At 41.4% G+C, this 18,250-nt stretch overlaps 1 protein-coding gene across 1 annotated transcript in view; it reads right to left on the reverse strand.

The window, feature by feature from the left end:
• The window catches only part of LOC145775934 (transformation/transcription domain-associated protein-like), a 55,174-nt gene continuing 36,924 nt past the window's right edge, over positions 1 to 18,250 (reverse strand). Inside the window, exons 44-77 of the mRNA XM_082587344.1 lie at positions 18,036 to 18,173; positions 17,441 to 17,651; positions 17,054 to 17,215; positions 16,583 to 16,758; positions 16,351 to 16,496; positions 14,473 to 14,686; positions 13,938 to 14,114; positions 13,535 to 13,665; positions 13,265 to 13,421; positions 12,894 to 13,048; positions 12,489 to 12,624; positions 11,981 to 12,121; positions 11,563 to 11,691; positions 11,203 to 11,302; positions 10,828 to 10,979; positions 10,360 to 10,452; positions 10,015 to 10,170; positions 9,765 to 9,896; positions 9,082 to 9,222; positions 8,629 to 8,835; positions 8,007 to 8,177; positions 7,553 to 7,657; positions 6,870 to 7,019; positions 6,629 to 6,674; positions 6,197 to 6,393; positions 5,567 to 5,776; positions 5,272 to 5,415; positions 4,806 to 5,033; positions 4,233 to 4,444; positions 2,500 to 2,584; positions 1,977 to 2,224; positions 1,625 to 1,787; positions 1,313 to 1,440; positions 1 to 948 (exon numbers count right to left, since the gene is read on the reverse strand). Coding sequence (XP_082443470.1) covers positions 780 to 948; positions 1,313 to 1,440; positions 1,625 to 1,787; positions 1,977 to 2,224; positions 2,500 to 2,584; positions 4,233 to 4,444; positions 4,806 to 5,033; positions 5,272 to 5,415; positions 5,567 to 5,776; positions 6,197 to 6,393; positions 6,629 to 6,674; positions 6,870 to 7,019; positions 7,553 to 7,657; positions 8,007 to 8,177; positions 8,629 to 8,835; positions 9,082 to 9,222; positions 9,765 to 9,896; positions 10,015 to 10,170; positions 10,360 to 10,452; positions 10,828 to 10,979; positions 11,203 to 11,302; positions 11,563 to 11,691; positions 11,981 to 12,121; positions 12,489 to 12,624; positions 12,894 to 13,048; positions 13,265 to 13,421; positions 13,535 to 13,665; positions 13,938 to 14,114; positions 14,473 to 14,686; positions 16,351 to 16,496; positions 16,583 to 16,758; positions 17,054 to 17,215; positions 17,441 to 17,651; positions 18,036 to 18,173 — 5,310 coding nt within the window. The 3' untranslated portion in view covers positions 1 to 779. The remainder of the gene's footprint in view (positions 949 to 1,312; positions 1,441 to 1,624; positions 1,788 to 1,976; positions 2,225 to 2,499; positions 2,585 to 4,232; positions 4,445 to 4,805; positions 5,034 to 5,271; positions 5,416 to 5,566; positions 5,777 to 6,196; positions 6,394 to 6,628; positions 6,675 to 6,869; positions 7,020 to 7,552; positions 7,658 to 8,006; positions 8,178 to 8,628; positions 8,836 to 9,081; positions 9,223 to 9,764; positions 9,897 to 10,014; positions 10,171 to 10,359; positions 10,453 to 10,827; positions 10,980 to 11,202; positions 11,303 to 11,562; positions 11,692 to 11,980; positions 12,122 to 12,488; positions 12,625 to 12,893; positions 13,049 to 13,264; positions 13,422 to 13,534; positions 13,666 to 13,937; positions 14,115 to 14,472; positions 14,687 to 16,350; positions 16,497 to 16,582; positions 16,759 to 17,053; positions 17,216 to 17,440; positions 17,652 to 18,035; positions 18,174 to 18,250) is intronic.

An 18,250-nucleotide genomic window follows, 5' to 3' on the forward strand; every position in this document is an offset into this window, starting at 1 on the left:
AACGTTCTCTGGCAGCCTTTTTAATATAAAATCACGACGGAATTGTGCTCAAAACAATACTCCACTCATTGCAATGTTGCAAGTTCAATGTAAACATTATATTGAAGCAGCGTAGGCTAAGTGAAAAGCAGAATTTCGATATCGACTTTGAAAGCCCAATTTCTCAGCACGAAAAAAAGAATCTGCTCTCAACCTCACGTGATCAACTGGTCAGGAGAGACAAAATGTCGCCGCTCAAGATAAAGGTACAAATATGTTAGCTTTTTTAAACTATGATGAGTACATTGAGTAGGCTAATCAACTTCAGTTTTTAACAACATCCATCTTGCAGCTATTCGTTTTCATAAGATGTCATGTGTTACACTGGCAACAAATCGCAGGCTTGGCCGTTCTTGAAAAATACAAAGCCAAATGTGATTTCAGGGAGAAGATTTTCAAAATTGTATAGCTTTGTAATGGTACAGTTATACATTTTAAAAAATATCTTGCAAAAAACGATTCCTTTCTAGATTAGAATTTCTTGCAATGCCCGCCGCAAGTGAGTAGCACAACTCGAACAAAAGGTGGATTGACAAATAATAAAACGTGGTGTTTTTAGTGGCAAATATCAACTAAGTTAAAGCCTGCAGCAGCTCCAAGGGATAATGGTAAATGTGCAACTTTTGCACTAACATTTGTTTGTAACATTGTCCACGTGACAATGACGTGTGAATTGGATAGTGCACTCAGTAGCAGCAGAAATGAAAATGACCCAACAGCTCCAATGTCAAGGCAAAGACCTAGAGCCATGGGTGCCACGAGGGATCCATCCTGCAAAGGTTTTCGGCCGACATTGCCGCTGTGACTAACGAGGAAACTTTGTTCTCTTCGCCCTCCATGGTGGCAAGTGTCTGCAACCTCTTCATTATTGACGTCACTGCGTGGTCCACTAGCGCCGCCAATTGATCACTAAAGAGCGTGTAATGAGAAATTACTACCAGCTGCACACAAATGCTGCTCAACCAAACGCTTATATGTGTAAAATACATAGAAGATTTATCTACAATCCCTCTACCAAATTAGATGAATTTATCTTCGAAATAGACCCCTTTGTACCTTCATTATTATGCCAAAGCACAAAGTAACGATCCCACATGACAACATTTTGCTATGAAAGTCCGGATGAAAATAAAGTTAAACAACAGCATCATGGATGATGTCAGTTGATCATGACCACACAACACAACGCAGAAAAATTGAAGCAAAATTGTTCAGTAATAACCAAGTGGCACCCTTCGTTAGAAACACGACTTTTGATAAATTGTTGCCTCACCTTGGCATGTCAGGCGGGACAACAGAGGGCAGTGGTTGTGATGCTGATTGAGCAGTGGAGCCGTCTTGTCGCTTCTTGTGCCAGGCAATCATCTCATCCCTCAGCACTGCCCGGAGTAGACCGTCAACCTGCGGTGGAGAAAAGTTGTAAACTGAGCCATCACTTGAGCGATACCAAGTAACCACACGGCATTTGTATCGTCACAAAGCAAAAAGTTTCGAATTTTTTTGGCTATGTATTGTCATCACATTTCTCGAGCTTGCTCTGAAACAAAACTATGCTAGAGTTAAGTTTGGTCAAAAGTTAACTCACCTTGAAATTCGGCTGCATGAAGCACTTTGCTGTTGCGATAATGGCTGCTGACAGCACACTACTGACACCTACCGACGATACAAACTCGGCAATGTTGGGCGTTAGGCGGAAAGGAACAGGTCGGTTGGCATCGAGATTTCCTGTGCTATCGCTGATATCAAATCTGCAACATAACATTGAAAAAATGAAACAACATAACATACGTGGTCGTTGATACGTGCAAATGAAAATTGCAAATGAAGAGTTCACACATGAAGCGAAAAAACAAGAGCTTACTGCTGCACTGTTGAACGGATGTCTGCTGAGTGCTGATGTTACTTAAACGTAAATATGCATCCATTTGGTGACTTACCTAAAATACGCCGCGTGCAAATGACCAGAGTCTTGGGCAACTTGAAGCATCTCTGGTCGGAGACGAGTCAAGAAGAGAGTGAACTCCGCGAAACAGAGCAGAGCGAGATGCAGTGTGAGGCTTTTCCTGAATGTCCAGTAGTCGGTGGCGTCGTGGAAGGTGTTGATGGCCCATTCTTTGAGCATAGACCGAGGAACCATGTTATTTTGAATATCTCGAAGGATTTCCCGAAGGTACTGGTGAGAAACCTGTGCAGATGAACCAATAATTTAAAACTCTGTTTATCTGCGTCTTGCATAATTTATTTCTCTCCCAACCATACAACTTAATTTTATCGTTCAAATGAAATATCAGTTGGGTCGCAGCATTTGAAATTGTTTTCCTTCACGTTTTATGCAAACACCGAAAACCAAGAGGACAAAAACACTCAATTGAGCTCAACTTCGCTTCACAACATATCTCAGCAAACATTTCATTCTCACTGCAGGAAATGCGTGATGTTTGATGCGCATGCGCATCTTACCTGTGCCCCACGAGCTTGCACTGACGTCAGCCTCTCGTAATAACGCTCAATTGGTGCGTCATGCTCTACAGCCTTCTTAGCGCATCTGTGTAAAATTTTTGAAAAATGTTACACAGTTTAAAAGCACAATAAGAGAACACGAAATATACAGTACGTTCTTTGTGTCACCACTTGCGGTGTCTGCGTTGCAACAGGTAAATAATAAAAGTTTCTGTCGTTGCTGCTTATAAAAATATCTTCATAACGATAGAACATTTAACAGAAAGGTTCCTTCGTGTGTAGTTGCTTGGTGGCTCTGATCGGCTACAACAATCAGTTGTGAAACAACTGGAATGCTAAATGTTAAACAAGTAAATGCGATCCCATACTCAGTTACTGAAAGGTTGGAGAATGCGAAGATGATGTTCTCATCATACTAAGTCTTCGACATTAGCGAGAGTAAGGTGGCCAGTTCCTTTTTATAGGCCGCTTTTCTTTCAGCAACTTTACCCATCCGATTTTTTACACCTTGGGTAGATGTTGGCGGTGTTTATCAACAACCAGCTAAAACCGGGTGTGGAACTAGGTTCGCACTATTGAAAAGCAAGCGCTTTAATGCTGCGCCATCCAACGCTAACTGTACACTGATGCATGAAACGTTTTGTAATATTGCTATTAATAAACGTCAAAAATAAGATAACCACAAAACAACTCGCTTTTTGATTACCGGTATCACTGTTGGAGTGTTGGTGTTACACGGAATAAATGAGGATTATCACCTAAAACACTTTGTGAGAGTTTAGCTTAGTTTACATCAAAAGAACGTATCATGTTATTAGACTAAATGTCTGGTGAACATCATCATCACCAACAACCAATTTGGATTACACAGGCCATGAAATTAATCCTCATATTAAGGGTGTGACCTGCCTCTGTCGAGAGCGAAGTCTTCCTCTCCATACCTCGCGGTCTGTTGGATTGGAAGAGTCCATGTTCAATCAGGGTTAAAAGGTCACGCTTAACAAGTTCTTCACAAGAAAGTTTTGGTCTACCTTGACCCCGCTGTGCTGCAACGTTGACACATTTGACCCGAGAGACTCAGCTAGTGCTGCGTTCAACGAGCCCAAACAATCTCCTTCTGCCCAATTGAAGGACTTTACCATGTCTCTTAATTTAAGGCTGGATAAAAGGGTCTCAAACTGGACGTTGTCTTCAGGCAGGTCCATCTAACAGTCTTGTTCAATTTTAATTGTTTCCTCTGTCATATTTTCAATATTAATTAAGATTTCAATAAAGGCGGAATCTTTAAATCCCTTCGTTAGTTCATCCCTCAAGCTTCTGTGCTTCACTCGGTCGTATACTTGTTGATGTGGGTAGGTATGTTGACAAACTTGCTTGCTTCACCATTCAACGTTTGCACAACATACGTTAACACATCAACATATGCAATGAGGTTGTGAAACCATCGCCTCATACTGGCTAAACCTGACTCACTAACTTCCTTTGCCGGAGTCATGTTTGGTGACTGCATTTTTCTGGTCAACCTACCTTTTTAAAGCTCGCTTCTGCAACTTACGACGTAATGGCAAGTTGTTTGGAAAATTAGACGTAGAAAAGACAATTTTTTCCTATAATCAAGCACGCTGCAAGACAATAGTAATGGTACATGACTCATCGGCGGAAACAGAATAGATGATGAGGCAGAAAGGGTAAAAGCGAAAAATAAATGTAAAAATAAAGTCACAAGAACTCACCTAAGTTTATAAATGCGCAACAAGGACAGCGAGGATGGGTTATCTTCAACGAGCCGCATTTGAGGGGAGACCGCAACCACCCGGGGCACAGTGAACAGCAGTTGTCGCTTGGCGGTTTCTTTGCGCTTTTCTAAACCTGGATTGAGGAGACGGAGAAGCTGCAAGATCCGTTCTTCCCTCCTGGACTCAATGAGACATCCATCATTCATCACCTGCGAATGTTATCATCGGGATATTTATTGAATTAGCTTTCAAGTAAAGATTCGCGCTGTTTTGTTTCAATATAAACGAACTTTAGTTGGAAGAGGGACTATGGTTGACTTGGATTGCGCTTAAAATAAATTCCTTGTTATATAGCTCATAGAGCGTCAAAAACTTCTACGTTTGGACTTTACATCTCGCAAAGAAAACGAAGCAAACGTACTTCGATCATGTACAAAAGTTACAGCTTCCACACAGGCAACTGGGACACTGCACATCAAAACTACGAGGAGAACAACTTACTTTTGCTCGTCAACAAAAGTTAAACTGAAGACTACAACCAGAATAGCGACAAGCTAAAGTCAAACATACCAAATAAGGATATATCTTTCCGTTGTGTCCCCTTATGTACAGACGACGTGCGGCTGTGTTGTGCTTTTGAACAACATGCACCCGGGGCATGAACCTTGCGATCTTCACATAGTAGTTGGTGTGCTTGGGAAGCAGATATTCGCCGGGTATGTCCACCTCTGCCGTGTTCGCTGAAAAGTTGCTCAGGAAACGGCACTTTTCTTCAATCAGAAAGGACTTGGGCATCAGCTACAAATATAAGGAAAACGTAACGATAAAACCAGAGAAGTGATTGGTGTTTGTGATGAAACGCTAATGAAGCAAAATGTGAACTAGACCAAACTTTCAAGGCACCAATGTCGAAAGGAAAATGTCCATGGTGAGTTGGTGACCCTTTCAACTAGTGAAGGTGTGACTATTCTTGAAATGGATGCTTAAAAAAGCAAAAACGAAAAACCGTATTGAAGCGATATCAGCATGTTGCTACCTTTGTTTTAGCTTCCAATATCTTGATCCACTTTTTCAGCTTCTGAATAACATTGTGAAGTCTCATTGAACCGGGAACGGTGAAGTCGAAGTCGGTGGTGAATTGTGTCTTCATCTTTTGGAAGACAGGATCTTGGGCAGTTGCCTAGAGTAGAAAAACATTTATCGTTTGGATTTTAACATCAATGGACTTCGAGAGATCAAAATTGATTTCATAGCAACAAACAAATTGCCATAAAAACCGAACGTTGCACATAAATTATAATTACGCAGTCCGCACACAGTAGAACACACACCTGCACACGACGAGCCAGTGACTCAGATGCCGCACTCGAAAATGTCTGTGTTACATTGGACACGTTTTCGATTCCAACACCGAACGTAGAAACGAGTTTCCGAACGAAATTGAGAGTGTGCGGAGTGATACGAGCTCTGGACACAGACGCGCGGTTTTCGAAAGCGACAGAGTAACATTTCGCCAGCCCCTGGCAAAGTTGTCTCAGCACCTGCGCAGAGTAGTAATCGTAACACGTCAGATCTTGCCGGTTCATGAGGTCATGACCTCTAAAAGAAAGCCTTGACGAGGCTGCCAACACAAAGGTTAAAGCTTACACTTTTTATAAACGAACGGTAAAACAATCAACTTCCATTTTTTTCCTGCTAAGCAAAACCCAAATTCAACTCAGTGCACTAGTTTACATATTGACAACTGTACAGAAACTTAAACAACAAAATCATTATTACTTTACATCTTATTGTTCAATTTTCTGATGAGCTTCAATCTGTGGTGGATGACAAGATTTGAAATTTACCGTAGACAAAGCGGAGGTGTGCTGTGTATGAGCTGTTTAGCCAGCCCAATGCTCAGGATCTTTATCAAAGGACACAAAGGGTCTTATCCTGATCTTTTCACCGTGATCACCTACCTCTTCATGCCAATTCTCTCTAAACCAGACCATTTGATCCACTATTCCCTCCAGTGATGAAAGTAGAGTAGGATGCATGTCTCTCTGCATGTGCATGATCCTACTGCACCTCCACATGGATGGAGTAGCCAAAATGGGTCCAGAATCGCTGGAAGAATTCTGGCTGCTGCCGAGATTCTGAGACTGAAGTTTGGCCTCTAAATAAAAATACATCCTTGTGAGCAAAATAAAATTATTGTTTAGTTTTCGTTGCTCAGAGCAGAAAAGTAGAACACAATATCATCTAAACATGGTAAGGAATGTAAAATGTGCTACTTTCCAATTATGGCTGAAGATAGTTGAAAGGCTTCACACGCACGACAATGGCGTATTGCCAATTGTGTACATTATGAGGTCGAAGCACCAATCGACGTAATATCACACTCCACCTACCTCCCATGTCCTGAGAGTCGGTTTGATTATCGCCAGCTTCAGAAACCTAAACAAAGTCATTCAATGAAAATCGCCTTCCGAGCAACCGAACATTAGAAAGCCTAGCAGCAAAGCAACAATCACACAACAACATAGTTTATGGCTTTCTAAATAAAAATTCTTCAAAAATAAAAAATAAGTTTCAGACTGTTACTATTCTGACCAAACAAAACAAGATCATGGATAAGCGTTTGCAACTTGCCGACGACTCGGTGGACAGCTTTTGCTTCTTATCTCCAACCGACGCAGCGTTTCCTTCGGTGGCTTTGTATCTCTCGCGCTGTTCAATCTTCAATGTCAAGTACAGAGTTCGGATGGGGAAGTACACAGCTTGCGGGTATACACGTGCCACCTGCATGAAGCGGAAAGCGTTAACGGAATGTAACGAAACAGAGCAATGAGAGTCTTTCAAACTTGAAGTGGACACCATTTGCAAGTTGTCATTGAACCGCGCCAGATTAAAAGAATTTAAGCAGTGCGTCTTGTACTTGATTTTAGCATTTTTAAATTGATTGCATTATCAACATTTTCGTCATTCAAAAAGATTTTTCATGCTTGGGTGTGGAGAAAATAGCCTTTTGAAAATCACAAAAAGTGAATTCAACAGCAAGGTTAGTGGTGAGCAGGCCTTTTACCTCGTCATACATGACATGCGAAATTGCGTTCTTCTTGAAAGAGCGAAATATAGCAGCTATTGATGATACGGTCAGTAGCACGCAAGAAATGTCAACCGTTTCTCGGGAATGACCCAACCCAGACTTTTTACATCTGTCAGAAATACATTTTTTGACCAGATGACGACGCCAAGCATAAGCAATACTTGTGTTGAGATAACAACGATTCATCATCAGACAAAAGTGATTTGATATGCAACATCACACTTACATGGCTGAGCAGGTTGAGTATCTTTGCTCCATGGCCACAAATAAGGCAAGTTAGTAGTTGTGGAACCCAGGCTAACCACTGGATAGGAGGGACACCGACCGAAAACTGCAAACAAAAGTTTGATAAGCATTGCTTGTCTGCGCGTCATGCAATTTGTGAGCTGGTTGCAAATTAGAAAACATTGGACCTTGTTCGATCAAACAACTTGTCAAGAATTAACACAAGCATGTTTTGACACAAAATATCCCAAGTGCTATAGCTGTGAACACAAAAGTAGAGATGAGAAAATATCACTTCCCAGACGCAAAATCGGTTATTTTTACACTGGCAGATTTTCCTGCAGGGGTTCCGGCGCATCAAGATACTTTAATTCGCACGACGAAACAGATACAGAAGTACTGTACAAAAATAGACTTCCCACTTTCCATTAAATGCACTTATTGCGAGAGCTCACCTTATCCACAGTATCAGCCAGCGTGCACTGTTCGTCGTCGTAGCTGAGTAGCCATAGGACTTTAGCAAGATACTTCCTCGACTTGTGCTCGTTCTGATGACGACATGCGTTCAAGAAGCAAGTGACGGCAGATATGCCTGCCTGGTCAGCACTGCTGGGTACGCCTCCGCACTAGTGGGAATATACAAAGTTAGAAGTGCTTGTGCAGAGCTAGAAAAATCCTTTGTTTTATGTTGAATTCAACGTCTGTATGCATTGAGCAATCAACGTTATTAAAATTCAATTTTATTTTTCATTGCTGGTGCGAAAATGTAAAGAACGACAAAGTAAACACACGATTTGGCACCAACAAAAGGAAAAGATGTAAAACCAAAACGTTTAAAATATGCAACGATCAAACAGCGTTTGAAAATCATTAATTATATCTTAAATTTGCAGGCCACCAAATCTACAAGAGAAACAGAAAATCTTTTATTTGGTCTGTGTCTGTATTGTATAGCATTGACATTTTTATTGGATGAAAAGCTAGATGTCATGTAAATTTAATGTTGGGATTTACAAGTCCATACCACTGCTTTAAAAAGAAAACACACTATTTAAAAAGTGATAATAACCACCAGACCTTGATAAACTTCGCTTCAAGAAAGTCTCCCCAGAGCGCCCAGGCTTTTATAAGCGTGTCGTGCATCTGCACGGCGGCGGAGAACGCCTTGTTGGCCTCGTCCGATTTGCCAATCTGGGTGAGGAACATTCCCTTCAAGGCGTAGAACTCAGCCGTCATCTCATTGCGAAAGTACTTCAAGTTGGTCGACTCGATCACTTCCAGGCCCTAGAACACATGATTTCAATTGAATGACCAGCTTTCCCCACACCAAAATAAGAGATTTCGCATTCAACTTTGTAACTTCGTTGGTCGGTGAGGTGTGCAGCATAAAATCGGGACAAATATTCAACAGCATTCTAGATACTTTCCAACGCAAGCTGAGAAAGTAATTTGAATAAAAATCTCCACATCTATTTGAATGCTACGTTGGATTAACAATCTGTAACATTACATAAACGTATTTTACATCACCTGCATGCATTCGTTTTTCCCCAAGACTGCGGTCATTTGGAGGTAGCACTTCACCTGCTGCCTAATCTTCTGAAAGCAATCCACTATCGGCACGGAAGGTATAGAGTGGATGCGTGAAAGGGAATCCAGTGCCGAGTTTACCTGGAAGCACAGTGAAGCGTTAGCGACGAAAAGCATCTTCTTAATTATGTTACTTTAGCATCAAGTTAACTTTTGGCGAACATCACAAGTAACAACACTTGACAAGACATGTTCGCTTTTACGATCAACTTGAAAACACTGAATGCATGGTGTGCTGTAAATCACAGTTGAAGTATGAAACAATTACCATTAAACTGCAAGGTTTGAGAATTTGCAAAGCTCGGCAGCCACACAATCACCTTAAAATTGAATGGGACTGAGCAGTTCGGGCACGCAATCATAACGTTTAAAAGCAAAACAATATGACGTACAATGAAAAGCAGATAATTTTCTCGAGTTCATATCAGTTTATTCTGATAATTCTAACAACGTTCAAAAGAAGCGATCTTCCTGACGTCAGCACAAAGCTGACCCCTCTCTGCAGTCAATTCTTGCCACACCCGACTGCCGAGAAACAATTCTAACAAAGCTGTGTCAAGTGAATGGAAAGACAATGCTAAAAATTACAAAACATACTTGTAAACCACATTGCTGTTTCTTACCTGGCCATGCTTCCTCGCCACCTTCCCATAATGTATGATGGCGGATGCTGAAGCATGCACACCAAGCATGGCGTGGGTGGAGTTGGGATCCTGCTGGGAGGCAGATGCTGTGTCGTACGCTTGCACTATCGCCTGCGTGTCATCAATGTTCAAATTTGTAATCAAAACGTTGCAAATATACAGTTTAACTAAATAAACCATACATACAGTTTACCGAACCTAAATGAAGTCTGCTAATTTTAATAGTTACCTGATAGTGATGATGCCTCCACGTAAAAATGTCGCTCCAGTGAGAAAGATCATCGGAAGTCATTGGAAGTCTGTTCCTCCACGTCTTCACGATGGCTTTCATGTCGTGGAGCGAACTGCTGCGACCAAGGTTGCTTGGCTGCAAGCTCTGGTGGACCTAGTAAAGAAAGAAATAGGATTGAGTATTTCTAAGTGACTCAATGGCATTTGTTAGTAAAAACGACATTACGTAAATCGTCATGAGACAGATGGTAAAATGTGACTTTCAGAAAATTTGAGTCATATGCCAAACGTCGTCACGCTCACAGTCATCACGTTTAACTGTATGTTGACTATCAGCACGTACTTGAGCAGCCTCTTGCAGTTCGATGATCTGTTGCGCAGCTTGCAGCAAGGGAGTGTGGATATGCGACACTATGCGGGGTATCCGCTTCCATTCCTGTCAATGCATGTATGGTTACCAGGGAGTGGAATTATGCCGTAAAATTGGTTTTCATTCGCTTAACAAACTAACAAAGGACAATAATAAAATTGTTTTATTTAGAAAAGTGCTTGCCCTTTATTTCGAAATTGCAAACGAAATAAAACAACAACATCATATTCTTCTATGAAATTATGAAATTTATAAAGCAAAAACCAAAAGTACCTGTATGACTGAAAAGATGTTTATTAAACCAAACTAGCATGAACAAAGGGTGATCTATCCAAGCGACTTTGAAATTACTTCATTAACAACTACGCTTGTACAATAATTATTAATTATACACATTTCGCGTTATGCTAGAAACATATTGGACAGAGGCAAATTTTGCACCTTGATCGCTTGAGAGCTAGCCATGTCCACCAAGTTCTCGATCAGATTGAGGTGATGTTCTTCAGGGTGGCAGATGGCAAGGAATCCACGATACATGTTTACTTTCCAAGCCATTTCCTTCGGGTACGACATGTCGACTTGAACAAGCGCGTCTAAGAAGGATTTGGTGTAATCAGATCAATAACGTCATTTTATGTCATTTAAATGTTGCACGGCAGCCTACCAATCTATAGACAAATATCTCTCCAATAGATTGAACAAGCTGCTAAAGTTACAGCATCTAAAGATTTTTCGCTGCCACATTGAATCTTATTTGTAGCAGCATATTTACAAGATCAATTTCAAAGAAAACCACCCATCAAAGAGACATCTCACCTTTCATGTTGTTCCAATCTGGAAGCCTCCAGGCGCACTCCACCACCAGATGAGGATTGCATACGCTCTTCGAGCTTCCGTATTCATTTAAGACTTCCCACTGTCAATAACAATACGGCTCCATTGATTTATTTAGTGATAAGATTATTGAAGAATAGTATAAAGGTATGATACTGTAGTGGATCTATAAAACCCTACAATAATATTTATTACAATCAGCAGAAAACCTTGGCACTACTACTTGTTTTTATAATCATTATTAATTATTTATGTAAAAATCAGATGCATTCAAGTTCACTTAATTTGAGTAGTTATCTATCTTCATTAGCATTACAACTCCCCAAACAAACACGACCCTACCTGGTTGAGCTCCTGACAGCACCTGATCCAGTGTTCCTCCCACACCTTATACTCGGGGACAACGCTGTGGGGCGCTGGCTCTTTGTTGTGTTTCTCCTTCGCCTGGCTCATCAAGCCTTCATAGGTCGCCTGCAAGTTTGCTTGTTACATACACGAGCCCAGCCGGCAATTGTTGCCTTTTCGATGTTGTTTCAACGTTTAACAACGTTGAAAAACGTAAAAAGTGACAACTTTAAATAATTGAGAAATAATTTTGTATTTTTAGGTCAACGAAATGATATTCAATGTTGAACAAAAGTACAGAAGTCAAAACCAACTGTATCTTTTGTCTCAATGCAACATTTGTGAATAGGTGAAACGAGACAAGCAACTTAGATTTAAACTGTAATAAACAGCTGAAAAGTTTCGTTAATCTCACCTGCGCCTGTTCGTAAAATCCTTGTTGCTCGTAAGCCATAGCTTTGGCGGTACCAGGAAAGATACATCTTTTCTGCCACAACCCAGTCCACATGTCCTCCTCACGGAGTAACGCGTACAAGCCACACAGCGAGTCCAGTATCTGGGAAGGAAACAAATTGGAAAGATTGTTGCGTTCAACAAAAACAAGTCATGCTTTCAATCGAAAGGGAAAGATGGAACCACGGAATTGGAAAACTTCCATTGGTGGACGCGTTACTTCTACAAGCTTTGAACCACCAACGCAAGCCCGGACATTGAAGTTGACAGAGTAGTGTGAGTTAACTTTCCGCTTGTTAAAGTTTCGATATCCATCCAGTTGAAAAAGTGAACATTCCGCTGTTAAACTGACAAACTTGCACCAAAAACTTAAAATGCGGCAATACAATCTACATTCTTTCAAACTGAGCTGGCGAATCATTGGAATAAACAAGTTCTGTACCACAAGCATCAGTTGCTGCACCCCATACCTCTTGCTGTTTGATGGGTATAGGCTCAGGTTCGTAGTTGGGACCAACCAAGAGCCTCGACTTCATGGCGTCGATCTTGCATTCTGTTGACAACTGTTCAAGCACTAGCGCACAGCGAAACCATAGATTGTGAGTTCTGTCAAGAAACGAAAGCAAGAGTGTCAAGATTATTTGGGTGTGAGGGTGTTTGGAAGCGTAATTGTTCCCTCAAATCAGAAACGTGGTTCACTCAATGTAAAAAATTACATGTACGTAAGTGAGAAGTGGACTTCAGTTTTCGACAATTTTAAAGAAACTGAAAACAAAACGTCCCTGTTCGAAGTAAGCTACAAAAATATTCCAAATTTGTTAACAACGTAACTTGAAGCTTAACGACGTAAAATAACTTTCACCGAAACGACTCACTTTCCCAAGTACTTGATGATTGGAGGCTTGAGCGGGATAGGAGGTACACAGCTGGTCAAAGCCTCAACGATCGTGTGCACTGCGGACGGCTGACAGTCTTTCTGCACCAAGTGCGCCCCGCTGCAAACAAACGCACTGATTTCCCCACTCAAAACCTGTGAGAAAACAAAACTGTCTTTAAAATCATGATACGTTATATCAACGTAAATTGAAGGGAATGTTTATTGCGGCGTAGCAGTTTCAATATAACTAACACACGAACAAAGTGATTGCTCTATCTAACGTACAATAATGGCGACTCCTGACCAAAAATTTCAGTTAGAGTTAACAGCCTCGGATACATCGTTACTCCTGAAACGGAAAACACCCACCGACTGTTGTCTGTCCGACAAAGCACTCCATACTCGTGGGAACAACTTGCACCAGACCTTATGGGCCAGCTGAGTGTCACAGTGGCACAACTGGGTGGCGGCTAGCAGGAAAGATGACGCCTTAAGCTCCGACAGAGACTCCAGAAACATACAATGCCTGAAAAAGATATGAGTGGTGCGATCAAAGGGCAGAAAAAACGATAAATTACATTAAAAACTACTCAAAGGAACAGCAGCAAGAGGAACAACCACCAAGGAAGTCAATTCTACCTCGAAACTAGAGTGTTCAGTTGCTGAGCTCTGTCTTTCGCCGACGGGTTCATGTCAGCCTGGGTTGTTCTTACCGGACCGCCTACAGCCGATTGATCATCACCACTCGTCTCCATCATGCTCTCCACCTCCTGACAAGGAAAAAGAAGATATTTATGAGGTTTGACAAAGAAAATGAGTCATTAACGCGAATTTATTATGTGTCGGTTCGGTAGGTAGTTGAAAAATCATCATAATAGAAAGGAATGCTTAGGAAGTGCTTTAAACATTTCTTTCTGCTTTGAACTGGTTTGCAGTTTACCTGAACTGCTGAGTCTTAGTCCAAAAGCAAAACAAGGATCTTGATCTAGCATTAATTTTGTAAAGACGTTACACTGACTGAAAAATAGACTAAGAACCCCACCTCTTCCTTCGGGTCCATGTCAATGTCCATTGGTTCGGTTTTGACGCGCGCCAGTTCATTGAACGCGTCACGCTCCCGTGGGTCTGCCAAGGTGATCACGTGACAAACGGACGGAAGCAAGTACGGAATACCCCGAGCCATGATTGGACTGTCGCGCTCACACACGGAGAAGAGAAGCTGATCAATTTTTTTTTTGTTATTGCAAGATGATCTGATCAACTGTTAAACTGTCATGATAAATGAAGTGTCGTGCAAAAATGACGACTATCAGTCGGTGCCAACAGCCACGTAAGAACCAAAAACAACGATCTCTGCAATTTGGTTCTAAAAGACCTTTGAAGACATCAGGGTCAGATAGAGACATTGCGTTTTGAAAGTTGTTCTACAACGCAGATACAACCTACACTAACATTTAGCGTCAAATAAACAAAAATCAATTAAGCGCAGTTTTATAGCATACTCACTCACCAAGTCAACAAAAATATCTGCAGTTCTGTAATGAACGTCGAGTCACAAAATTGCAACGCATGCTTACCTCAATGCATTGCTTAATCCAGTAATGTGTCCCCATGGCCTCCCAGTTTTGTGAGCAAGTAATGTAGAGCAATCGGTCGTAAAGAGATTTGTTGATGCTTTTGTTGAAGACTTCAAAGAAAGCTCTTCTTGTGGTGGGTTGGCTGCATCGAAGTCCAGAAAGAAAGGCAGGCTCTAACTTGGTGGTCAGATCACTGGTACTCAGCACTTCGTCTCTGCAGCAAAAAAGGCTCTTCAATCAGTCATGGTCGATATACATAGTCATCTTACGTCTAATCACCTCATATAAACGTTAAAAAGACAACAACCTATATTCCGCTTCATAGGCGCCGGGTTTTGAAAATTACCGGGGGGGCAAACTTTCTAGCCGACTGATTGCTTACATTCAAAATGCTGATGTTTGTTTGTCATCATTGATGTTTGTTTGCGTCTATCTGCTATTTTATATCGCCAAGCTTTATAATGTAGGCTCAGGCCTCGAAATTCACGGCGGACATGTCCGCCGTCACAGCATGTGATGTCCGCGGGAAGTACCATCTAGATCGGTCATATTTGTCCGCCGAGAAATAACTCAGGAACTAGCGATACAAATCGTCATTGCATAGCACGAACAATTGTTGCAATAATATATTTTCCAGCGCATTCTAGCGCGCATCTAGAAAATGTGAATACTGTATCCCTTATCTTCCATTCAAGGAAGAAAATTTTCGATTTTTACATTGCTTCAACGATTGATGACATTGAATCAGCGTAACAAAGGTGAATTCTTCGCTAAGAATCGATAGGAGTACAGGTACTTCTACACCAATCACGCGCAATTTAGTTCAAGTTTTGCGTCACAATGTTTGGCTTTGATCTTCGAGTAATAATGATACGGCAAGGTTGGTTACTAAATTAGATTATACGAGTAGGCTATTACAGCAAGATGCAACAAAATTTGTTAAGTTTTGGTATTACAGTAAGAAAGAAAAGACGCAAGGAAAATTCACTTTTGCTCACATGACATGCAAAAATAAACTTAAAGAAAAAAGCCTGTGAAACTTTGCACAGCAGAAAATAGTAGCGTTGGTGTAGAAATTTTCGGACTCCTGCCCAGAGTATTGTGACGCAATAAGCCACACGACCTCGTTCGGTGGAAGTTAATCAGTTATGTGACGTATTGACCAGCTACACGGCGCTTTGACTCTTCAAGCGCAAGTCGTTGGTCTGATAAAAGCCTTTCAGAGTGACTTTACTGATTTTTTAAAAAGCCTTCTAAAACCGTAGTTAGGCTATAGTTCTGAAATGGCGAAGAATTATTATCAAGATAAAGTGATTAAGCATGACGATCGACGGCTAAAACTGGTGTGTCCGCCGTGAGACTTGATTTGTCAGCCGAGATAGCTGCTCAGACCGGACACGTTTGTCCGCCGTCAACAAAAACGAATTTCGAGGCCTGTAGGCTACTTCGAATTATATGCTAGTCACTTTGAACTTTAGCTCTTAATACGCGTAGATACTAAACTGAGCAAACTGCACCTCGTTATTGACACTCCCAAGAAAAAACAAAGCGGAAGAAATCAAGAAAAACGTTTTTCAATCATTGTTACTATGCTTCAACGGCACCAGGCTGGCGTTTATCAGCTACCGTACTTCTGTTTCTTTTGTTATCTTAGGACTTAGGAGCAGCGCTCTTGTTGCAACAAGTGATCTTTTATTTGAGATCGATCCGCAATGAAGGTCAAACTAACGCAAATTTAAAATTAGAAACATTTGCTTTAGGATTTTTTTAAAAATAATTTGCGGGGGGGCAGCCACCTCGAGCTAAATTCACGGGGGGGCGCCGCCCCTCCGCCCCCCCCCCCCCCCGGAGTCGGCGCCTATGTTCTGCTTTCCTCACCTGTAGACGTAGTTGACGAGATCGAGGAATCCCGTGTGGAGTTCAGTCTGATCAGGAAATCGCTTCTCGATGTTCATCAACTTATGGAGCAGCAGAGATTTTTCTCTTAAAGTTGGACCTTGATTTAACTCAGGTGACGCCGGGGCCTGGACAAGAATGATTGTGAACTGAAAATATTTCCGCGTGAGCAACGTAACTTTTAACCCAAATTAACGTAATTCTAATGTCTCACCTTCAACCATTCGTCCAAGATTTTAATCACAGCCCGTATCAGCTTTGACTCTGGTGACTTTTCGATTATTTGCACTAAGACAACCTGGATCAATGCACGTCGTGTGTCAGGGGTCATGACCCCAACACGAGTTTTAACCAGTTCCAACCCGATAATGACAAGCTCGCATACAATCGCTGTTGAAAAACAAACACTTGGTAAAACTGTGACCAAAATTTGCATTGAGTACACTGACCTGTTAATTAGATCAAACTTGATAAAATAAACACGTCATATTTCACGTAGCATGATCAACAATCAACAATCTAAAAGCACAATCAACAATCTCAATCAACAACAAACAACAATCATTCCCTTCAAGCAATACCAAGACAACGAATTCATTCCAAAACATATTTTGCTTGCACTCTTAAGTATTAACGAAAACATCATTTCTTATTCCAGCATGGTCACTTTAAAGAGGGAACTTACCAGGGCTGGGATCTGGCGTAGGGGAGCCGGCGACTTGGGTCGGCTGGAGATGTTCCTTGACAAGTTTGTGGATGGACCTGATGAACAAGGTCAACATGTGGTCGACATACGATGGGGAGTGAGTGCACGATGACTTGAGGAGCATCAAGGGTGCAAATAAACCTGGAAACAAAATGCACGTGAACTCCAAGTTTCCTTTTGAAGTTTAAAGAATGCTGATCACTGACAAGGTTAACGTGGGGGAACGATGCATGTTTGTAGATTATCTTTCGAAGTTCTTATGTTCATCTTTTACATGCAACACATATGCTATTGCCGGATTTAACATAGTCAGCAACAATGCCAAAACAGTAAACAGCATTGGAAGCGATGTGAATGAAAACTTACTTGTGGGAAGACCACTGGCCGACTTCTCATACGTTGATAAACCCTCGGTGATCGTTTTAATAACAGCGCTGTATAAAACATCCAACTCTTTCTCCGCTTCGCTCAATACGGGAGTGGCGATCGGAAGAGTCGGATCTTGAGAAATGAGCTTGGCGGTAGGAGGATGAAGACTGAAGAGACGGGTCAGCAACCCCTGCACCGATCGGATGACCTGGAAAAATGAGTCATCACGTGAAGATGGGATCAACAATTAAAAAAATAACTTTTGCTACTAAGTCACTGGATCGCTATGCAAATCAACGACAAATCATTTCAAATATACTGTACGCTTATGTTGAAGGCAATTACATATGTTTCCTCGTATTAGATGTTAGATCATTGAGGCATATAATGAGCAAAGGTTAAATGCCGAAGGAAAAGTCACTGCTATTGGAGCACGCAACTTTTCCTGTCACCGGAAACAGGCGTTAATGCAATTATATATTGTAATTTTAATCGACAATGTCATCAAGCATGAAAAAATAATGTCCTAACACTGATCAAAAATACATTCAATCGTGAATGACGACAGTGAAGTGTGTTTCAAATTACTTGCCTTTGTGTTGGAGCAAGCCATGCAGGCAGCAATGCCACGCTGTAGAGGCTGAAGCGTAGACACAACCGTTTCCTTTGGTATCAGTAGCAGTATAAGGTTGAGCAGTTCCAATGCAGTGCACACATTGCCGATATTGTCCTGTGAACAATAATTCTATGTAAAACAAAGGAGAGTCGTGACATAACACTTTTCGATAGTCACTTTGAAAGGTTTGA

This window comes from Aplidium turbinatum, chromosome 8 (assembly GCF_918807975.1).
Source record: "Aplidium turbinatum chromosome 8, kaAplTurb1.1, whole genome shotgun sequence".
Taxonomy (NCBI): Eukaryota; Metazoa; Chordata; class Ascidiacea; order Aplousobranchia; family Polyclinidae; genus Aplidium; species Aplidium turbinatum.